Source organism: Hylobates moloch, unplaced genomic scaffold (genome assembly GCF_009828535.3).
Source record: "Hylobates moloch isolate HMO894 unplaced genomic scaffold, HMol_V3 SCAFFOLD_13, whole genome shotgun sequence".
Lineage (NCBI taxonomy): Eukaryota > Metazoa > Chordata > Mammalia > Primates > Hylobatidae > Hylobates > Hylobates moloch.
Window position 1 is genome coordinate 9,064,166 of NW_026652288.1, and position 20,331 is coordinate 9,084,496.

Consider the following 20,331-nt stretch of genomic DNA (forward strand, 5'->3'; position numbering starts at 1 on the left):
AGGGGAGGGGAGGGGAGGGGAGGGGATATACACTCCAGTTCTTTAGTGGGCTTACTATTCTTTTTGTTGAGTTTCAGTCCAGTGCTTTAATTGGCTTACTATTCTTTTTGTTTTCTATGATTTTCCATCCTTACATGAAAACTAGAAGTGGTGAGCAAGACTTTCTCAAGTATTATTTATAGTCTTTCAATGTGTCCATGAACACCAAAGACAAAGAAAGGTATATTATTCATCTCACCCACAGAAACAAATTTTGTCAGCTGTGGTACTGAAAATATATTACTTCCCCATGGGATTGCAAAAGTCTTTAAACTACCGGAAAGAAATCTAGACTGGGACTATCTCCATGGCAACAAATATTTTTAACTTTTTGAGCATAACAAGGTAATTTTAGTTTGCTTGTGGTTTTTTAATAGTCAAAGGGAAAAGACAATAGAACATTATTTCATAAATCCTTGGAACATTTTCTTCTGCTATCCTAAAACATATCTTCCCACACATTCTCAGTTATGATTTTTCCCTCCAGTTATGCTGAGAACTTTCAAAAGCATACTTACTATAAATGTCTTATTATTTTGTTTTAAAGCTAACAGTTGCAACATTACTTAATGTGCTTTTCAGAAAGAAATTAGCGGAATTGCATTTATCATTTGCTACATTAAGGATCTTTTCTAAAGATAAAGACCAAGTGATGATAAAATTCATGTTTTTTGATTTTCCAATATTAGCTTTTGAGTTATAAAACTTGAACAGAGGCCAGGCGCGGTGGCTCACGCTTGTAATCCCAGCACTTTGGGAGGCCGAGGCGGGCGGATCATGAGGTCAGGAGATCGAGACCACGGTGAAACCCCGTCTCTACTAAAAATACAAAAAATTAGCCGGGCGTGGTGGCGGGCGCCTGTAGTCCCAGCTACTCGGAGAGGCTGAGACAGGAGAATGGCGTGAACCCAGGAGGCGGAGCTTGCAGTGAGCTGAGATTGCGCCACTGCACTCCAGCCTGGGCAACAGAGCGAGACTCTGTCTCAAAAAAAAAAAAAAAAACTTCCAACAGAATATGTCAAAATTTCTTTTACTTTATCCTCCCAAAATTATGTGAAGTCATTTTCTTACAGATTTCTTTACCATTTTATCTTTCTGACTTTTGACTTAAGAATTTACAGTAACTAAAGACCAGCTAACCAATTTGAATTAACATTATTATCCTAACCATTTTTAATGGTCCATTTAGTCAGGTATATCACTTTCATTTCTTTATCAGTTCTAGATCTTCTCAAATAATCTGAGATATTTCACTTTTAGGAGAAACACTTAACTTTTTCCAAAAAATTCAGGCAACATCCAAAAAGTATCAAAACAGTATATACTCTGCAGCTTTTTCATTATTTAAAAATAAGATAATTTCTTTTTTTTTTTTGATATGTAGTCTCACTCTGTCCCCCAGGCTGGAGTGCAGTGGCGCAATCTCGGCTAACTGCAAGTTCCACCTCCTGGGTTCACCTCATTCTCCTGCCTCAGCCTCTCAAGTAGCTGGGACTACAGGCGCCCGCCACCATGCCTGGCTAATTTTTTGTATTTTTAGGAGAGACGGGATTTCACCGTGTTAGCCAGGATGGTCCCAATCTCCTGACCTCATGAGCCACCCGCCTCGGCCTCCCAAAGTGCTGGGATTACAGGCATGAGCCACTGCACCCGGCTGACAATTTCTTGACTTATAACAAAAAGGAAATGAAACTTGTAAGGCAAATTTTAAACAAGTTTCTTTTTTTCTTAAGTTACTTCAACTCTTCATACAACCTCTCAGTGTTTCCATGCTTTTTCAACCTCTAATAGTTACATCCAAATTTAATGCAATGATCTTGGTTGAAATTACTTTGCCTTCCACTGCTATCGAAAAACAGAATCTTCTCATTTGCCATCAAATAATGAGTGGTTTCATAGAGTTAATTCAGCCCTGATACAAACTGATTATTTCAGCTATCTTAGTTTGTTTTTGTTCTTGTTTTAAACTTTAATAATGCAATATGATAGAAAAGAAAGGGTATGGGCTTTGGAGTCTGACAAACTTGGCTTAAGTCCTACCTTCATTTACTCACTGTCTGACCTTGGCCTTAATCTTTGAATCCTAAGTATTTATCTACAAACGGAAATAATATCACCTAATAACTGAATGGTTTTGGGGATTAAAGGAAATAACCTATTTTAAAACACCTGGTATAAAATTCCATAGACTGTTAGATAAATTTCCCATTAAATATTTAGCATGGAAACTTTGTAAAATAAATTACATACTTCCCTGCTTTCTTACACAGAGAAAAGATAACAAGTGGCTACGATTTAATGTTTTCTTAAAGAATCAATGTCATCTACCAAACTTGAAAGAGAAGTATGTAAGGCTATGGAAGTTTTTGCCTTTAGAATACGGATTCTACAGGCCACCTCAAATCCAAAGAGACCCAAAAAGCTAAATTTTGAGTTCATTTCATTTTATAGTTTCCTCACTCTTCCTTTGTTCCTACTCATTTCTTGCTACTATATCCACTTCTTCACCAAACTCCCCACCAGTATAGCAGAAATAACATACGTTTTGGAGTCCAACTTTTGTTCAAATCTTGTATCTGTCATTTACTAGCTGAGTAATCTTGGGCAAGTTACTAAGCTCTCTAAGCCTTAATTTTTTTTTTGCTCCTTCAAAAAAGGAATCACTTTTAGAGATAACTTATGTAAAATGCCAGTAAATTACAGAAAATAAGCACCTGATTAACTGTAGCTATTAATATTACCAATCTGCTCAAATTTGGTGTAAGCTGAAAGCTAATAACCAATACTGTAATATTCTGACATAAAATCTAATAAAAAGAAGTCATTAAAAAATAACCTAAGGATAATTGCAATAGCTAGGAAAAATTAAAATAATTTTCATTAAAAATTTGCCTAAAATAACCACATGACAATGGACCAATCTCCTTAATATACTAAGCACTGCTACAATTCAGTTGTTAGAAAGACAAATTCAATAGAAAAAGAGTCAAAAGATATAAAAAGGCAGTTTATAGAAATATAAAACAAATTACTTACAAATATATAAAAAGATGCTCAATGTCACACAAAATGAAAATCAAAACAACTATAAAATACCATGCCCTTTAGAGGGGTGAAAGTTAAAGGCTGATAAACCTAGTATTGGCAAAGATAACAGGAAACAGGTAAACTCATATATTGCTGCTGGAAGAATAAATTTGTCAAATCTCTTTGGGAGGAAAGAGCAATATCAATAAACATAGTATACATATCCTTGACCCAATAATTCTCTTTCAAGGAATATATCCTATAAAAACACCTCACCAAGGTATACATTTACAAAGATACTCACTAGAGCATTGTTTGTTATATTAAAAAAATCACTTTGGTTAAACAATATCCATCTGTAGTGTATTAGTATGTTGTTACAATTCTATGCAATAGGAATATTTATGCAGCTGCTTAAAGTGAGGTAAATATGCTATCTATATCACCTATACACACACATACAGAGACCTACAGGCAAAAAATACGCATTAAAATATTTTGGGCTGGGCATGGTGGCTCACACCTGTAATCCCAGCACATTGGGAGCCCAAGGCAGGTGGATCACCTGAGGTCAGGAGTTCAAGACCATCCTGGCCAACATGGTGAAACCTCGTCTCTACTAAAAACACAAAAATTAGCTGAGTGTGGCAGTGGGCGCCTGTAATCCCAGCTACTTGGGAGGCTGAGGCTGGAGAATCGCTTGATCCCGGGAGGTAGAGGCTTCAGTGAGCTGAGATCATGCCATTACACTCCAGTCTGGGTGACAGCAAAACTCTGTCTCAAAAAAACAAAACAAAAAAAACTGGAAGTTTACACAGGAAACCTCTCTGGGTCTGAGAAGGGTAACTGAGTTACAAGTAAAAACTTTGCGTATACTCCATGGCTTGTTTTTTAAACCAGATGCACATATCTGGGTCTGAGAAGGGTAACTGAGTTAGAAGTAAAAACTTTGCGTATCCTCCATGGCTTGTTTTTTAAACCAGATGCACATATTCCTTTTATTTTTTAACGTAGTTGAGAAGGCTTGTCCTATATAAGGAATAAAGATGGTCAGGTGCAGTGGCTCCTGTCTGTAATCCCAGCACTTTGGGATGCCGAGATGGTGGATCACTTGAGGTGAGGAGTTCAAGACCAGCCTGGCCAACATGGTGAAACCCCATCTCTACTAAAAATAACAAAAATTACCCAGGCATGGTGGTATGCACCTGTAGTCCCAGCTACTCGAGAGGCTGAGGCACAAGAATCGCTTGAATCCAGGAGGCAGAGGTTGCAGTGAGCCAAGATCACACCACTGCACTCTAGCCTGGAGGACAGAGCAAGACTCTCAAAAAAAAAAAAGAAAAAAGAAAGAAAGAATAGTTCAGTCAATTCTCCATGTGTCTGTTTTTTTGATACTGAATAAAGCTTCCTAAAGACTTTAAAAAGAGGCCTGCAATTATTTAACATTTCAATGTGCAAAACAACACGTGATATTAAAATTACTACTGAAATAGAACATATCCAGCAATTTATGCTAAGAAGTAAGAGGAACTCAATGTAGAAAGAAGATTAAATTTGCGCCAGGCATGGTGGCTCACACCTGTAATCCCAGCACTTTGGGAGGCCAAGATGGAAAGACCACCTGAGCCCAGGAGTTCAAGATCAGCCTGGGCAACATGGCAAGACCCTGTCTTTAAAAATAAATAAATATGAAGCAGGTTAAAGAATCTTGGAAACTAACTAACTAGTTAGCTAAATAAATAAATAGAACAGTAAATTCTAGACCCAGCTCACCACCAGGCTGTGGGGTCCTGAACAAAATCTTTATCTCTTCATATATAAAGATAATATTTAGCACATGATTGATGGTTCTAAAGTAGCACCAAAAACAAAAGGTTTTATAAGCATTCAATTAATTAAAATTATCTGTTAGAATTTTCTAAACATCGTTACCATCATTAAGACCTCTGCAACACCTATTTACTTTTTTAAAAATACTCATCAGTATGAACTTTATTTATTTTTTTATTTTATTTTATTTTATTTATTTATTTTTTGAGACAGAGTCTCATTCTGTTGCCCAGTCTGGAGTGCAGTGGCACCATCTCGGCTCACTGCAGCCTCCACCTCCCTGGTTCAAGCGACTGTCCTGCCTCAGCCTCCCAAGTAGCTGGGATTACAGGCACATGTCACCATGCCTAATTTTTGTACTTTTAGTAGAGATGGGGTTTTGCCATGTTGCCCAGGCTGGTCTCAAACTCCTGAGCTCAAGCAATCCACACGACTTGGCCCCCTCAAATGCTCGGATTACAGGCGTGAGCCACTGCACCCAGCCCCAGTATGAATTTTAGAATAAGTATTATACTGGAAAATCACATATAACAGACTGTAATTATATTAATTACAAATCTTTAAAATGTAATTTCCCAAGATTTCAGTAGATACCCTTACTTTTTTGTTTTTGCCAAACCAAGTCCCCAGTGCCCCAACATTATTCCATGAATAATCCAAATTACCTTTTCAAAGCTGAAAAAGTTAGTAGTGTTTCTACATGTGTTGAAGTCTGTAGATCTCTTTTTCTTACCGAATGCTGCTGGATATTAGATAGAGAGAGAATATCGTAGTCTGAGAGCAAAGAATCAAGCTTCTCTGAAATAAAGGTAAAAAAGGTATTAGCATCTAAACCTAATAATCAATTGCAATATCGTTAAAATGAGAGTGCCAGACAATCTTTCCTGATGTAATCCATTAGGAAGTGCCAAGCACAAACTATAAGTCATTTTTTATCAAAAGAAACTCCGCTGCCTCTTCCAAAATCAGAAGGATTTTTAGAAGGCAAATTGGGTGACTTGAGTCTCTTTAAAAACTGTCTAAAAGTATTTGCACTGATGCCTTCCCTTTCTTTCAACAAATATCACTGTAGACACTATGGTATTCAAAATCCTTCCAATGGACTTAGAAGGTCCTCAAAATACAGCAACAGGAGCTTCAAATACAAGTTTATTGCTACTGATGTTAAATATGCTCACAAAACCAGTTTTAAAAGAAAGACTCTCACTCATGTGTGGAAGCTAAAAAAGTGGATCTCGTGGAGATAGACAGCAGAATGGTGGTTATCAGAGGCTGAGAAGGGAAGTGGGAGTGGTGGAGATGAAGAGAAAGTGGTTAGGGTTACAAAAATACAGTTTGATTAGTAAGTTCTAATATTTGATAGTACAGTACAGAAAATATATTTAACAATTTATTGTATACTTCAAAATAGCTAGAAGACTTGTAATATTCCTAACACAGAAAAGATGTTTCAAATGATGGGTATCCCAATCACCCTGATTTGATCATTACACATTGTATACAAGTATCAAAATATCACATGTACCCAAAAAACACATATCACTAAATAAAACAAAAACTCAATTTAACCATACAACTGCCAAGAGACACCCCCCGCCTTTCCCAAACCCCTTGTTTATCCTCTACCCAATACCCTACCCTCCTACCCTAACTGGCTTCCAGAATGCTAGCAATTAGGCCTTTACCTCCCAGAGGAATATGGAATCTGACAATCTCTAATGAAAAACCTAAGATTCTGATATCAAAAGTTTCCCAAATGAGGCCATGCATGGTGGCTCACACCTGTAATCCCAGCACTTTGGGAGGCCAAGGAACACCTAAGGCCAGGAGTTCCGGACCAGCCTGACTAACATGGTGAAACCCTGTCTCTACTAAAAATACAAAATTAGCCGGGCGTGGTGGTACACACCTGTAATCCCAGCTACTTGAGAGTCTGAGGCAGGAGAATCGCTTGAACCCGGGAGGCAGAGGTTGCAGGGAGCTGAGATTGTGCCACTGCACTCTAGTCTGGGTGACAGAGCAAGACTCCATCTCTGGGGGGAAAAAAAAGGCCAGGCTGGGCGCGGTGGCTCACGCCTGTAATCCCAGCACTTTGGGAGGCCAAGGCAGGGGGATCACAAGGTCATGAGATGGAGACCATCTTGGCCAACATGGTGAAACCCGGTCTCTACCCAAATACAAAAAATTAGCCAGGCGTGGTGGCAGGTGCCTGTAGTCCCAGCTATTCATGAGTCTGAGGCAGGGGAATCGCTTGAAACTGGGAGGCAGAAGTTGCAGTGAACCCAGATCATGCCACTGCACTCCAGCCTGGCGACAGAGCACAGAGCAAGACTCCATCTCAAAAAAAAAAAAAAAAAAAAAGGCCAAAAAGGGCTATGTTTTATTCATTACAACATCCTTGCCTCATCAAAAACCTTGCACACATCAGCACTCACATGTTCACAAACTGCACGAATTCTCAGTGCTGAAATGCAATATGGTCATTTAGTTCTTCAATTTCCCTGATACAGGTTGGTACATGAACTCAGTTTCATTCAAGATCATAATCACTCCTACTGACTTAGGAACTTAACCTCAACATTATAGTTTCATTGTCAATAATATAGCCTAGTAGTTCTCAAAGTGTAGTTCCCAAACCAGCAGCATCATCATCACCTGGGAATTTGTTAAAAAGGCAAATGCTCAGGTCTCCCCTCAGACCTACTCAAACAGAAATCCGCCCAGTGGGATCCAATAGTCTGTGTTTAACAAGGTTTCCAGGTGATGCTGACACATTCAAGTATGAAAATCACTGAACTGGCTGGGCGTGGTGGCTCACACTTGTAATCCCAGCACTTTGGGAGGCCGAGGCGGTGGATTACCTGAGATCAGGAGTTCAAGACCAGCCTGGCCAACATGGCAAAACCCTGTCTCTACTAAAAATACAAAAAATTAGCTGGGCATGGCAGCAGACGCCTATAATCCCAGCTACTCGGGAGGCTGAGGCAGGAGAACTGCTTGAACCCGGGAGGTGGAGGTTGCAGTGAGCTGAGATCACACCACTACTCTCCAGCCTGGGCAACAAGGCGAGACTCCATCTCAAAAAAGAAAGAAAAAGAAAAAAGAAAACCACTGAACTAAGCTAAAGGAAGGAAACAAACTCAAAGTAAAGAAAAAAACTTTAGCCACAAAGATGTTCATTATTCAGCCTTGCCTTATTTTCAAGGACAAAAACCAGAATGAAGGTAAATTAGTAACTGTGAAATGGTTGGATGTTGTAACACTTCCAAAGACAGGGGAAAAAACCTGCAACTATTTTAAATGTCGTTTACAAAAGGTTTTTAAGAACATGGGGCTGAGGGGCAGTGGCTCGCACCTGTAATCCCAGCACTTTGGGAGGCCAAGGTGAGAGAATTGCTTGACCCAAGGAGTTCGAGACCACCCTGGGCAAAACAGTGAGACCTTCATCTCTCCAAAAAGTAAAATAAAATTAGCCAGGCATGTGGCATGTGCTTGTAGTCTCAGCTACTCAGAAGGTTCAGGCAGGAGGATCGCTTGGGCCCAGGAGGTGAAGGCTGCAGTGAGCCAAGATAGCACCACCGCACTCCAGCCTGGGTGACAGGATGAGACCCTGTCTAAAAAAAAAAAAAAAAAAAAGTAAGAAAGGAAAAAAAAAAGAAAGAACATGGAAAAATACATGTTATAATGTTAAATATAGATTTCAGAAGTATTCATATTGTATAATCTTAACTATGTATAAAAATAGGTCTAGAAAAAATAAGCACAAGACAACAACATCATTGGTTATTTTGGGTATATTTTCTATAATAAGCACTTTTTAAATGTAGCTTGCTAAAGCACTTTAAAATACTTAACTAATGCATTTCAACTGTAATTGATTCTCTTTTAATAACTGGATATCTCAAATTGGAGATTCTAAAGCCATTACAAACTATAGTAAAAACATTTCTTCCTTTGGAGCCAAACTGTAGCTACGTACTACTGCTATTGTGTTTTCACTAACAAGTAACCTCTCGGGTACTCAATATTTCACTGCACTTCACTTCCAAAATTCTAACCATTAGTAATCTCAATTTTTTACAGCCTTTCCAACAGAATTTATATTTCTCCCCATTTCCCAAGAGTTTGTCTCTTATCCATATCCAATTCTCTCAATAAACTTAAGTATAAACCACCTGCTTCTTACAGTAGTTTATTACAGTTAATAAAAGACACTGCCACACTGTCTATCTCAGCTCAGTGTCTGGCCATATTCTTTTTTTTTTTTTTGAAGTGGAGTCTCACTGTTGCCAGGCTGGAATGCAGTGGCGTGATCTCAGCTCACTGCAACCTCCGCCTCCTGGGTTCAAGCGATTCTCCTGTCTCAGCCTCCCGAGTAGCTGGGACTACAGGTGCACACCACCATGCCCAGCTAATTTTTGTATTTTTAGTAGAGACGGGGTTTCACCATGTTGGCCAGGATAGTCTTGATCTCTTGACCTCGTGATCCACCCACCTCAGCCTCCCAAAGTGCTGGGATTACAGGCGTGAGCCACAGAGCCCAGCCCATGTTCTCTCTTTAAAAAACTACAATGGCTGCCTACTTCTCTCTAGAATGAGAGCACCTTCCTCACTTTCTACAAGTTGCCACAGCAATCATCATTTTGTTAACTTTTTTATCTTTTTTGTCATCTGCTTTTTATTTTTTGTTGTTTTTGCTTTTTGTTGTTTTGTTATGTGCTTTTGTTATCTTTTTCATCCCCCTACCCCTCCTTTCTTGCACACACATTCTACACTTATTTTTTCTCTTTTCCACCAGACTCCATTTACTTGATTATTCAACAAATATTTATTGAGAACCTCCTACCTTTCAGGCACTAAGGATACAACACAGAGAAAAAGAAATAGACTTCCAGTATTGTGACACCGGACGAAAGACCAAAATTATTATAAAGTACATCACAGACCAAGACAGAAGTAGCTGCAGAAAGTTATGCACAGACACAGCAAGGGCATGATCCCTGCCTGCTGAGTCAAAGATGTTTTCCCAGGGAAACAGTTTTGAAGACCAAAAGGATGAGGCAGCACCCCAGAGAAGGAAAAGAAAGGAGAGGCCTTAAGTCAGGGGCATAACATATACTGAAGTCCACAAAAAATAGAACACACTTAAAGACGTGAAAGCAACTCAACGAGGCTGCAGTGCAGAGCAGTACAGAGAGAATAGGAGGTGTGAGGCTGGAGAGTCAGGCACAGGTCAGGTCACGAAGGGCTATGGAAGGAAATCAGGGATTCTGGGCTTTGGATAATGGCAATGGCTGTAAGTTAGAAATTTCATTATGAGCCAGCTGTGGTGGCTCATGCCTGTCATCCCAGCACCTTGGGAGGCCAAGATGGGCAGATCACTTGAGCCCAGGAGTTCAAGACAAGCCTGGGCAACACAGCAAAACCCCGTCTCTACCAAAAAAATAAATAAAATAAAATAAAATAAAATACAAAAATCAGCCAGGCGTGGTGGTGTACACCTGCAGTCCCAGCTGCTCAGGAGGCTGAGGTGGGAGGATGGCTTGAGCTCAGGAGGCAGAGGTTGCAATGAGCTGATATTGTGCCACTGCACTCCAGTCTAGGCGACGAGGCCAGATCCTGTCTCAAAATCCAAAAAAAAGAGAGAGAGAAAGCCAAGGTGGGCAATCACTTGAGGTCAGTAGTTAGAGACCAGCCTGGCCAACGTGGCAAAACCCTGTCTCTGCTAAAAATACAAAATTAGCTGGGCGCGGTAGCAGGTGACTATAATCTCAGCTACTTGGGAGGCTAAGGCATGAGAATCGCTTGAACCCAGGAGGCAAAGGTGGCAGTGAGCCAAGATCATGCCACTGCACTCCAACCTAGGTGACAGAGTGAGACTCCATCCCAAAAAAAAAGAAAGAAATTTCATTATGACTGCAGAGTGGAGAATGGGCTAGAGGGGAACAAAACTGTAATGTAGGAAATCTGCTGGTAGGCTGCAGAGCAAACCAAATAGAAACCACTAAAAGACTCCTAGGTTGTGGCTCATCGTGATTTAAAAAAAAAACAAAAACAAGAGAGGAGCTGATATCAGGAGACAATTGGATGCTGAAAGATTCTGGAGTTTTGAATGACAGAGCCTTGGGAGAAACAAATGAAAACAAAAGATTCTGGAGTTTCATATTCTATTTTGTTCCTTATATATAGTTGCAATTTCATTGCTCATTTACATAGGACTTCCTTTGCATTAAGTCATCATGTTGTAGTTGTGTTACTGGTGAGCCATATAGTGATTTTCAGCAGGGAGAGTAAATCTATGTTATCACAAGATTCTTAACACTGACATCAGTGTTAAAAAGTAGCCAATACTTTGTTCCTTCTAAAGGTTTCAAAGAGGAATAAAAAGAAAACTGGGCTTTCAGGCCTGTAACAAACTGGCCTTCTGGTTGTAGCTGTGAAGTTGCCTACAGAAGATGTGATAAACCTTCCACTCCCCCACTTCTCTTATATCTGAATTGTTTTGTCTCTGGGATAAGCTTTTATGGCCACTGACTTTAATGTATTGACATAAAGAATACCCATATTTTCTTCATTAAGCCCAGAGCTGACATTTTTAAGCTAAAACTAATCGTGAAACTTTAAAAAATTATGTATATGGCAGGGCACAGTGGCTCACACCTGTAATCCCAGCACTTTGGGAGGCCAAGGCGGGTGGATCACAAGGGTGGGAGTTCAAGACCAGCCTGGCCAACATGGTAAAACCCAGTCTCTACTAAAAATACAAAAATTAGCCAGGCGCGGTGGCAGGCACCTGTAATCCCAGCTACTCAGGAGGCTGAGGCAGGAGAATCGCTTGAACCTGGGCAGCAGAGGTTGCAGTGAGTGAGCTGGGATCACGCCACTGCACTCCAGCCTAGGCGATAGAGTGAGACTCCGTCTCAAAAACAAACAAACAAAAATTATGTATATAATTTTGTGTGTATATCAACATATATACACATATGTATAGTGCTATGTATGTACCTGTCCCAAATGTATTTAAGAACAATGTAAATAAAGTGTTATATGAGAAGGTTCTGGAAACGTGTGGGTTTTTGTTTTGTTTTTGAGACAGGGTCTCGCTCTGTTGCTCAGGCTAGAGGGCAGGGCACAATCACCACTCACTGCAGCCTCAACCTCCTGGGCATGAGCAATCCTCCGGGTGGCTGGGACCACAGGCACATGCCACCGTGCCTGGCTAATTTTTGTATCTATTTTTTTGTAGAGACAAGGTCTTGCCATGTCGCCCAGGCTGGTCTCAAACTCCTGGGCTCAAGTGATCCTTCCCCCTTAGCTTTCCAAAATGCTGAGATGACAGTCGGGAGCCACTGTGCCCAGCTTGTGGATTTTTTACATCAATTTCTTTTATTTTTGCAGCAAATTGCGTTTTCCTAAACTACTACTTGCGAGTGTACTGCAGAACCCCAAGGTACTCAGCTCACTCTTCACTGCTCTGCTGCATGAAGTACAAAAAGCTCCCCCAAAATGACACTATCAGTGTCATGCTCCTACTTCTGATATCGGAAATGGAAAACATAAGCCAGTACTGCTGTGAAGTGTTTACTGTGTTTGTGCTGAAGATACAGGAGCCTTCCTCTTCAGCACTCCCAAAAACACACAGGGCAGGGAAGCAGGCCACGTATAGTTAAGTGTCAGGTGTGGGTTGTTGGGACTAAGGAATGAGAAAAAGGGAGCAGTGCTCTCTGCTAGGCCAGGGACCCCAAAGCCTGGGAACTAAACAATTTTATGGATTTATACCAGTAAAGGAGGGTGGAATATGAGCTGCTTCAACTAATTCCCTATCAAGAGCTCCTCAACAGACCTGGGACGTAATCTGAGCCAAGACTCTCCAGTAAGACCAGTAACCAGGATGCAAGTTTCAGGTTAGGCAATGAGACTACTTCCACAATTACCAGCAGCCCTGCCTAGTCCTAGGCTAAACCTGTATCCAATACTCATTCTTTTTTTTTTTTTTTTTTTTTGAGATGGAGTCTCGCTCTGCCACCCAGGCTGGAGTGCAGTGGCTCAACCTCAGCACACTGCAACCTCCACCTCCCGGGTTCATGCGATTCTCCTGCCTCAGCCTCCCCCGTAGCTGGGATTACAGGCACGCACCACCACGCCTGGCTAATTTTTGTATTTTTAGTAGAGACGGGTTTCACCATGTTAGTCAAGCTGGTCTTGAACTCTTGGCCTCAAGTCATCTGCCGGCCTCAGCCTCCCAAAGTGCTGGGACTATAGGTGTAAGCCACTGTGTCCAGCTACTCATTCTTGTAATCAAAAGAATAGGTAACTGGCTGGGGCAGTGGTTCACGTCTGTAATCCCAGCACTTTGGGAGGCTGAGGCAAGTGGATCACCAGAGGTCAGGAGTTCGACACAGGCCTGTCCAACACGATGAAACCCCGTCTCTACTAAAAACACACACACACACACACACACACACACACACACACACACAAATTAGCCAGGCGTGGTGGGGGACATCTGTAATCCCAGCTACTCGTGAGGCTGAGGCACGAGAATCACTTGAACCCGGCAAGCGGAGGTTGCAGTGAGCCTAGATTGCACCACTGCACTCCAGCTTGGGTGACAGTGAGACTCTGTCTCAAAAAAAAAAAAAAAAGGTAACTAATTTTGGACAGTTATATTTGAAGTGCCAAATGAGCAGCTGAATATGAGCTCCAGAGAACAAGTCCAGGTCAGAGATACATGTCTAGTCATTAGCAGAACACTGTCAAATGAAGTGAAACCAGTACAACTCATGTAACAACAACAACAAAAAGGAAGTGAGGAGAACGGAGAGATGCCCATTTCCTTGGCTGATTTTAGGAGTAAATAAAGAGATACAGATTGAGCATCCCTTATCCAAAATGCTTGAGACCAGAAGTGTTTCATTCTTCAGAATTTTTTAAATTTTGAAATATTTGCATATACATAATGAGGTATCTTGGGGATGGGACCCAAGTCTAAATATAAAATTCATTTATGTTTCATTTATTCACTCACTTTTTTTGAGACGGAGTCTCGCTCTGCCGCCCAGGCTGGAGGGCAGTGGCGCAATCTCAGCTCACTGCAAGCTCCGCCTCCCAGGTTCACACCATTCTCCTGCCTCAGCCTCCCGAGTAGCTGGGACTACAGGCGCCCGCCACCACACCTGGCTAATTTTTTGTATTTTTAGTAGAGACAGGGTTTCACCATGTTAGCCAGGATGGTCTCCATCTCCTGACCTCATGATCCACCCAGCTCGGCCTCCCAAAGTGCTAGGATTACAGGCATAAGCCACCGCACCTGGCCTAAACAATATTTTTAAGTAACTTTTTTTGCATGAAAAAAAGTTTGTGTACAATGAAGCATTCGAAAGCAAAGGTGTCACTGTCTCGGCCACCCACATAAATAATCTGTGATTGTTTGGCATCACCATCATTCCTGACTGATTTTACATGCTACAACAAGTAATCATTTTCTTATATCTATTCACACATAAGTACCATTAACAGTGAAAAAATCGTGTGTTCGGGGTAATGTGTGCTGTCATGCCAGCATTCAAAAAGTTTCAAATTTTGGAGCATTTCAGATTAGGGATGCTCAACCCATATATGAAAAGCCCTTCATTTCACTTCCGTTATCTCAATGAAGCCCATTCCTGTTCTCCTTTCCTATCAATCTTTTTCAGACTTCCTTCACATTACACTTCCAGCTGTATACACTTATCATCTCACAAATAGAAAATGGTGAAGGATCCAAAAATCAACCACAACTGGCCTTGGAGGAAACCTGTATTTAATGTTCTAGGAAATCCTGTGAAAGTCAAAAGGATCTCTCCAGTTTCCCCATCACAATTATCTGCTTAACTCCTCTCCATTCTACTCTTAAAATATGGTTTATCTCTTAGACTAACATAAAGCAGAGTTACATCTCCCTTGGAGCAGTTAGGGCAGTTAAGCATTTAGGTTTCAAAGGAATGCAGCCAGTAAGCAAAATTAACATCAAAAGAGAAAGCCAGATGTCAAAATACTGAGTAAAATGGTGCTGTCAATAATGAAATCAGCACTGCAATGCGGAGAATCCCCATGCCAATAACCTCAAGGTAAATTTGAAAATACATGTTTCAGATACAAACTTTCTCATCCCTCATCTGTGACCTGTATTTTTTCCTCCCACCCACTACATCCTCTTTTATTAAAAGTAACAGGAAGGGAAAACAATTTTGAAATCAAAGTGAGACTTATACACCCCAGCTGCAACTTCAACAAGATATCATCATGACTAAGCTCATATGACTCATAACTTTCCTAAATTATGCAATTCATAACAGTTTAATTGAAATCATTTTTGGTGACCCATAGAGGACTCTAAAAACCAGGCTTCAATTTATTAGGTATTTTTTGCCTTTCAGAAAAATGTTGTCATATGCCTAATCAATGTTTAGTACTGCAGTATAGTAATATTTGTAGGACAAGAAACATAAAAAATAAATAATAAAGCATGCTTTTCAACTATGAAACTATTTGCTAGTCTTGACCAACTCAATCTTATGGTAAGTTTAAGTTAAGCAACAAATTATATTGTAATATTGTAAGCTGTCAAACAAACTGAAAAAAAAAGTCATTCTTCAAAAGAAAAATACCCACAAGGCCTATGTTCATCATTGACAACTGACAGCATCTTCCTGAGACTCATTTTCCTCCTCCTTTATTTGAAAACTAGACTTGATCTCTAAGATTCTGGTGACAACACTTGCTATAACGTACTCTAGCACTCTCCTCTATGCTGTTTTAGAAGTGTCCTAAATGGATGTCTATTTCACTATGCCATAACCATTTGAAGATGGATATCGTCTGAGCTTTGTATTTCCAATGCCACCTATAATACTTGTGTGTCCTTCAAATACTTCGTTTAAAAAAAAAAAAAAAAGAGGCCGGGCATGGTGGCTCAAGCCTTTAATCCCAGCACTTTGGGAGGCCAAGGTGGGCGGATCACCTGACGTCAGGAGTTCGAGACCAGCCTGAACAACATGGAGAAACCCCATCTCTACTAAAAATACAAAAAATTAGCCGGACGTGGTGGCACATGCCTGTAATCCCAGCTACTTGGGAGGCTGAGGCAGGAGAATTGCTTGAACCCGGGAGGCAGAGGTTGTGGTGAACTGAGATGACGCCATCGCACTCCAGCCTGGGCAACAAGAGCAAAACACTGCCTCAAAAAAAAAAAAAAGAAAGAAAGAAAGAAAAGAAAAGAAAAAAGAAAAGTCTATGCATTCTTCTGGCACAGATGGTGTGCATTTTGCAAATAAAAAACAAATATATGGGCCAGGAGCGGTGGCTCACGCCTGTTATCCCAGCACTTAGGGAGGCCCAGGTGGGCGGATCACGAGGTCAAGAGTTCGAGACCAGCCTGGCCAACATGGTGAAACCCCGTCTCTACTAATACAAAAATTAGCTGGGCGTGGTGGCACATGCCTGTAATCCCAGCTACTCGGGAGGCTGAGGCAGGAGAACTGCTTGAACCCCAGGAGGCGGAGGTTGCAGTGAGCTGAGATCACACCACTGTACTCCAGCCTGGGCAACAGAGCAAGACTCCGTCTTGGAAAAAAAAATGGTCTAAAAAACCTTACGATCTGCAAATTTTATGAATTGATCTAGAAAGTAATGTTTTTCTTTAAACTGTATGCTTCCTTGGGAGTCATGCTTATTTTTCCACCTACGAACAACAGATTAATAACATAAGTGAAACAGTTGAGTCAGGGTGGTGCAAACGTAATTTTAATATCTCAAAATACATATTTATTCTTTTTACTAACATTTATCCTTAAAATAAAAACCCTTACCCTATCCCTCCATCCTTACCACAATCCTACTTCAAAATGTCCTTCAATTTGTACTGACTTACCACTTCTCAGCACTTCCTAATTAGATCCCTTGCCTTTCATTAGTCACTTGTAATCCATTTCAATCGGAAAGAATCATAAGACAGCTGTTCAAGTGATAACACTCTCAACACCTTTAATATTCGTATCAATCCATTACAATTTCTGTCCACTAAATATAAAGAAAAAAAATGCTACACATGGTATCATGGTGAAATTTGGGAACCAGTACAACCATGCAAGCCTACAATTTCACACACTGGAAAAACATTATTTCACACTTTATTACTAATTAATCAGTGTCTTACATGTCAATTTTTGAAAGATAAAAGAATTTTAAAATACACTAAAAGTTCACGCAAACTTACTCCCACCAAAGTTCAGATCCCTTAATGCATGTCCATCCTTAAAATCCAATCTCTCTGGAAAATCTAATGAAACAGGAACTCTCTACTTTCTAGCCTCTAAACTCATCAAACTCGTCACTCCTGATAATTTCTTTGTATAAAGTGCAAGGAAAGCATTTACAGTGGCAGCACCACGAGTTGGCTTAGCAGGTTTCCACCTCCCCCCATCTCCCAAGCACCTCCAATAAACTACAACTGAAATAACCAAGAACGTGCTTAGGATGTTCGCAAAAACACAACTCTTAAGACTCCAACTCCAGTCTCCGCCTCCCAACGACATTACTGCATAAGTACCTCCTACAGCAGAAATTCTAGTTCCCTCCTTCGAGGACCAGGAAGAATTCTGGAGCTTTGGGCCCTTCCTTTCTGGCTCTGGTAGGAACACACGACACTAGATTTGTTCCTTACTAAGCCTGACCACATCTCCCTCTCCAAACAAGATCCAGCCGCCCTACTCCTTACCGCTTTCCCAACACCCTCCCCAAACACAAAGCCAGAGAGCAAACCCCTCTCAGGCGCTCAGTCACTACATGGAGCCCGTCCAGTAGCCCTTTCCCACTCAGAGGCAGGCCCATCTCCTTTATTCTTTCCCCAAACTCCGAGAGCCACACCCCCTTCTACACTGAAAACTTAGGGACGCGCCACCATCGCCAATACCCCGCCCCCAAGCACCTGATAGACCCAGCTCCCCTGCTCTTCCCTCAAACGAGCGCTCCAGGCGCCGGCCTAAGCCAACTCCCCTGGGTCTTTACCGAGTCTCTGGTGGGGGCCGAAGCCCGGGTCGTCCGGAGGTCGCGGCGCCAGCACGAAAGGAACCACGCTGGTCAGGAATAGGAGAGACTGCCTCATGTTCCCGGCCCGGCTACCAGCTCCACCTCTCTGGGCAGCCTTCGCCTGACGGAGGTTCGGAAAATTGCTCACATCGGGGGAGGACGGGATCCGCCCGGCCTTGCCCCTCAAACCTCTTTTCCCTCCCGCGCCGCCTACTGGGAAGATTCTACCGCCAGGCTCGACGCCCCCGGAAGTGCAGGTGGCGTTACCAAAGGCCGGCTCAGCCAGCTTCCGGCCGCCGCTGTCCCCCGCCACCCCGCACCACCCACAGCCGGAAGCCGGCTGCCGCGCGGCATCCCAGGAGGCTCCGTTTGCCCCGCCCCACGCCGGTGCGCCGCGGGCCTCTGGTCGGCTGCCGTGTTCGGCCCCGCCCGTCACGTCCAGCTGGGGCTCGCCCGGCGCCTTCCTGGACGCAGACGTAGAAGTCCCAACTCCACCCAGTCCGGCCTGGCCTCTGTCCCCGGGTGACCGCGGAATGGGGAGCGGGAGCTAGCGAGCAGGCCCTCAGGCGCGTCTGGCCACCTCCTTTGTCTTGGTGCCCACGTCTGGTTAGGATCCCTGCGGTCCATTTTATTAAAGGAGCTGTAAAAAGCGGCCTGGGGCCCAGCGACCTGCCCAGGGCGGATGAGGAGGCGCGACTGGCCCGATGCCGCAGGCTCTCTGCCCAGTGTGCTCAGGTGGGAGGGCGGGGACATGAATCGAGCTACAGAGTGCCCTGGGCACGGACTCTCCCCCCGGGCCCCGAGCCCGGCCTCCGAAGCCCGCGCCACTCGCCAGCTCCTGCGAGACGAGCCTTTCGAGCGCAGCTCAGGCATCTGGTTCAGGATCCGACTGCTGGAGTCGTCTGAGGCCTCCATCCGTCTGTTGTCACGAAAAAGGCTTTGGGGGGACTAATAAGCACTTCCTGAATGCACATTTGCTCCACGCCCCTGCTGTAGGGAGAGGGTCTGCAGACACTTCAACAAATAGAATCCTAGGACCTTACCTGTGAGTTCAAGAGCTGGAATCTTCCCACCAACTTCTTAAAATTCAATCCTATACTTGGTGCATTTAGCTTAGACTGGAAATTTCCCAAGGCAGTTTGTTTTGCAATCTTTTGCATTATTTTAGCTCTGTATAGTTTAGTGAGTGTTTATGGTACTGAATAAAACAGTCTAAAAACGTTGAGTACTTGTTGCTGTTTTATTTAGTTCAACCAAAGTTTATTAAGGTAGGACATAATACGTTTTCCACTTAAGAGTGAGACAGCCTTTATTAGGAAACGGTAAATTGTTAGGAATAAAATACTAGTCCTAGTCAAGTTTCAAGGCTTATTGCTAATAAAATACTCAAACTGTGGTTAAAATTTATGTTTTTTTGTTTTTTGTTTTTTGTTTTTTTTTGAGACGGAGTCTCGCTCTGTCCCCCAGGCTGGAGTGCAGTGGCGCAATCTCGGCTCACTGCAAGCTCTGCCTCCCGGGTTCACGCCATTCTCCTGCCTCAGCCTCCTGAGTAGCTGGGACTACAGGCGCCCGCCAACACGCCCGGCTAATTTTTTGTATTTTTAGTAGAGACGGGGTTTCACCGTGTTAGCCAGGATGGTCTCGATCTCCTGACCTCGTGATCCGCCCGCCTCGGCCTCCCAAAGTGCTGGGATTACAGGCTTGAGCCACCGCGCCCGGCCTAAAATTTATGTTAATGGTGGTTTGCCGCAGTAAAATATCATCATCTTTTTCAACAATACATTGTTGGCTAAAATCAACCGGACCTGGTCTGTACATCTGAGGTGTAAAGTATCTTTATTAAACACACCCATTAGTGGTATACCTAATCAAAAAGTAAGCAGAATTTCACATGCAAATTGTATACAATCTTTAAAAATTGTATTCCATAAGAGTGTGACAGTTGAGTACGGTTTTTGGGGGGCTTTTTTGGTGTACAATAATAATGTCATCTGGTTTCTTTTCTGAACATCCAGTCACCATACTGTCCGGCTTATAACTTTAGTAGATTGTAGCTTATATTATTTTGGTATCCCCCAACAGCTCTTGTACAGTGCCTTGCTCATAGAAGGTACTTAGCTGTTTAGTAAATGCCTTTAAAAAAAAAAAAAAGCTCCCAATCCATTTTCTTTTCTTTTCTTTTCTTTTTTTTTTTTTTTTTTTTGAGACGGAGTTTCGCTCTTATCGCCCAGGCTGGAGTGCAATGGCGTGATCTTGGCTCACAACAAGCGATTGAACACCTCTTGGGTTTAAGTGATTCTCCTGTCTCAGCCTCCCAAGTAACTGGGATTACAGGTGCCCGCCACCACGCCCAGCTAATTTTTGTAT

At 42.3% G+C, this 20,331-nt stretch overlaps 1 protein-coding gene across 1 annotated transcript in view; it reads right to left on the reverse strand.

The window, feature by feature from the left end:
- The window catches only part of ADAM17 (ADAM metallopeptidase domain 17), a 71,956-nt gene extending 53,758 nt beyond the window's left edge, over positions 1-18,198 (reverse strand). Inside the window, exons 1-2 of the mRNA XM_032172184.2 lie at positions 17,944-18,198; positions 5,562-5,694 (exon numbers count right to left, since the gene is read on the reverse strand). Of these exons, the coding sequence (XP_032028075.1) occupies positions 5,562-5,694; positions 17,944-18,040 (230 nt within the window). The 5' untranslated portion in view covers positions 18,041-18,198. The remainder of the gene's footprint in view (positions 1-5,561; positions 5,695-17,943) is intronic.
- Positions 18,199-20,331: the final 2,133 nt, after the last annotated feature.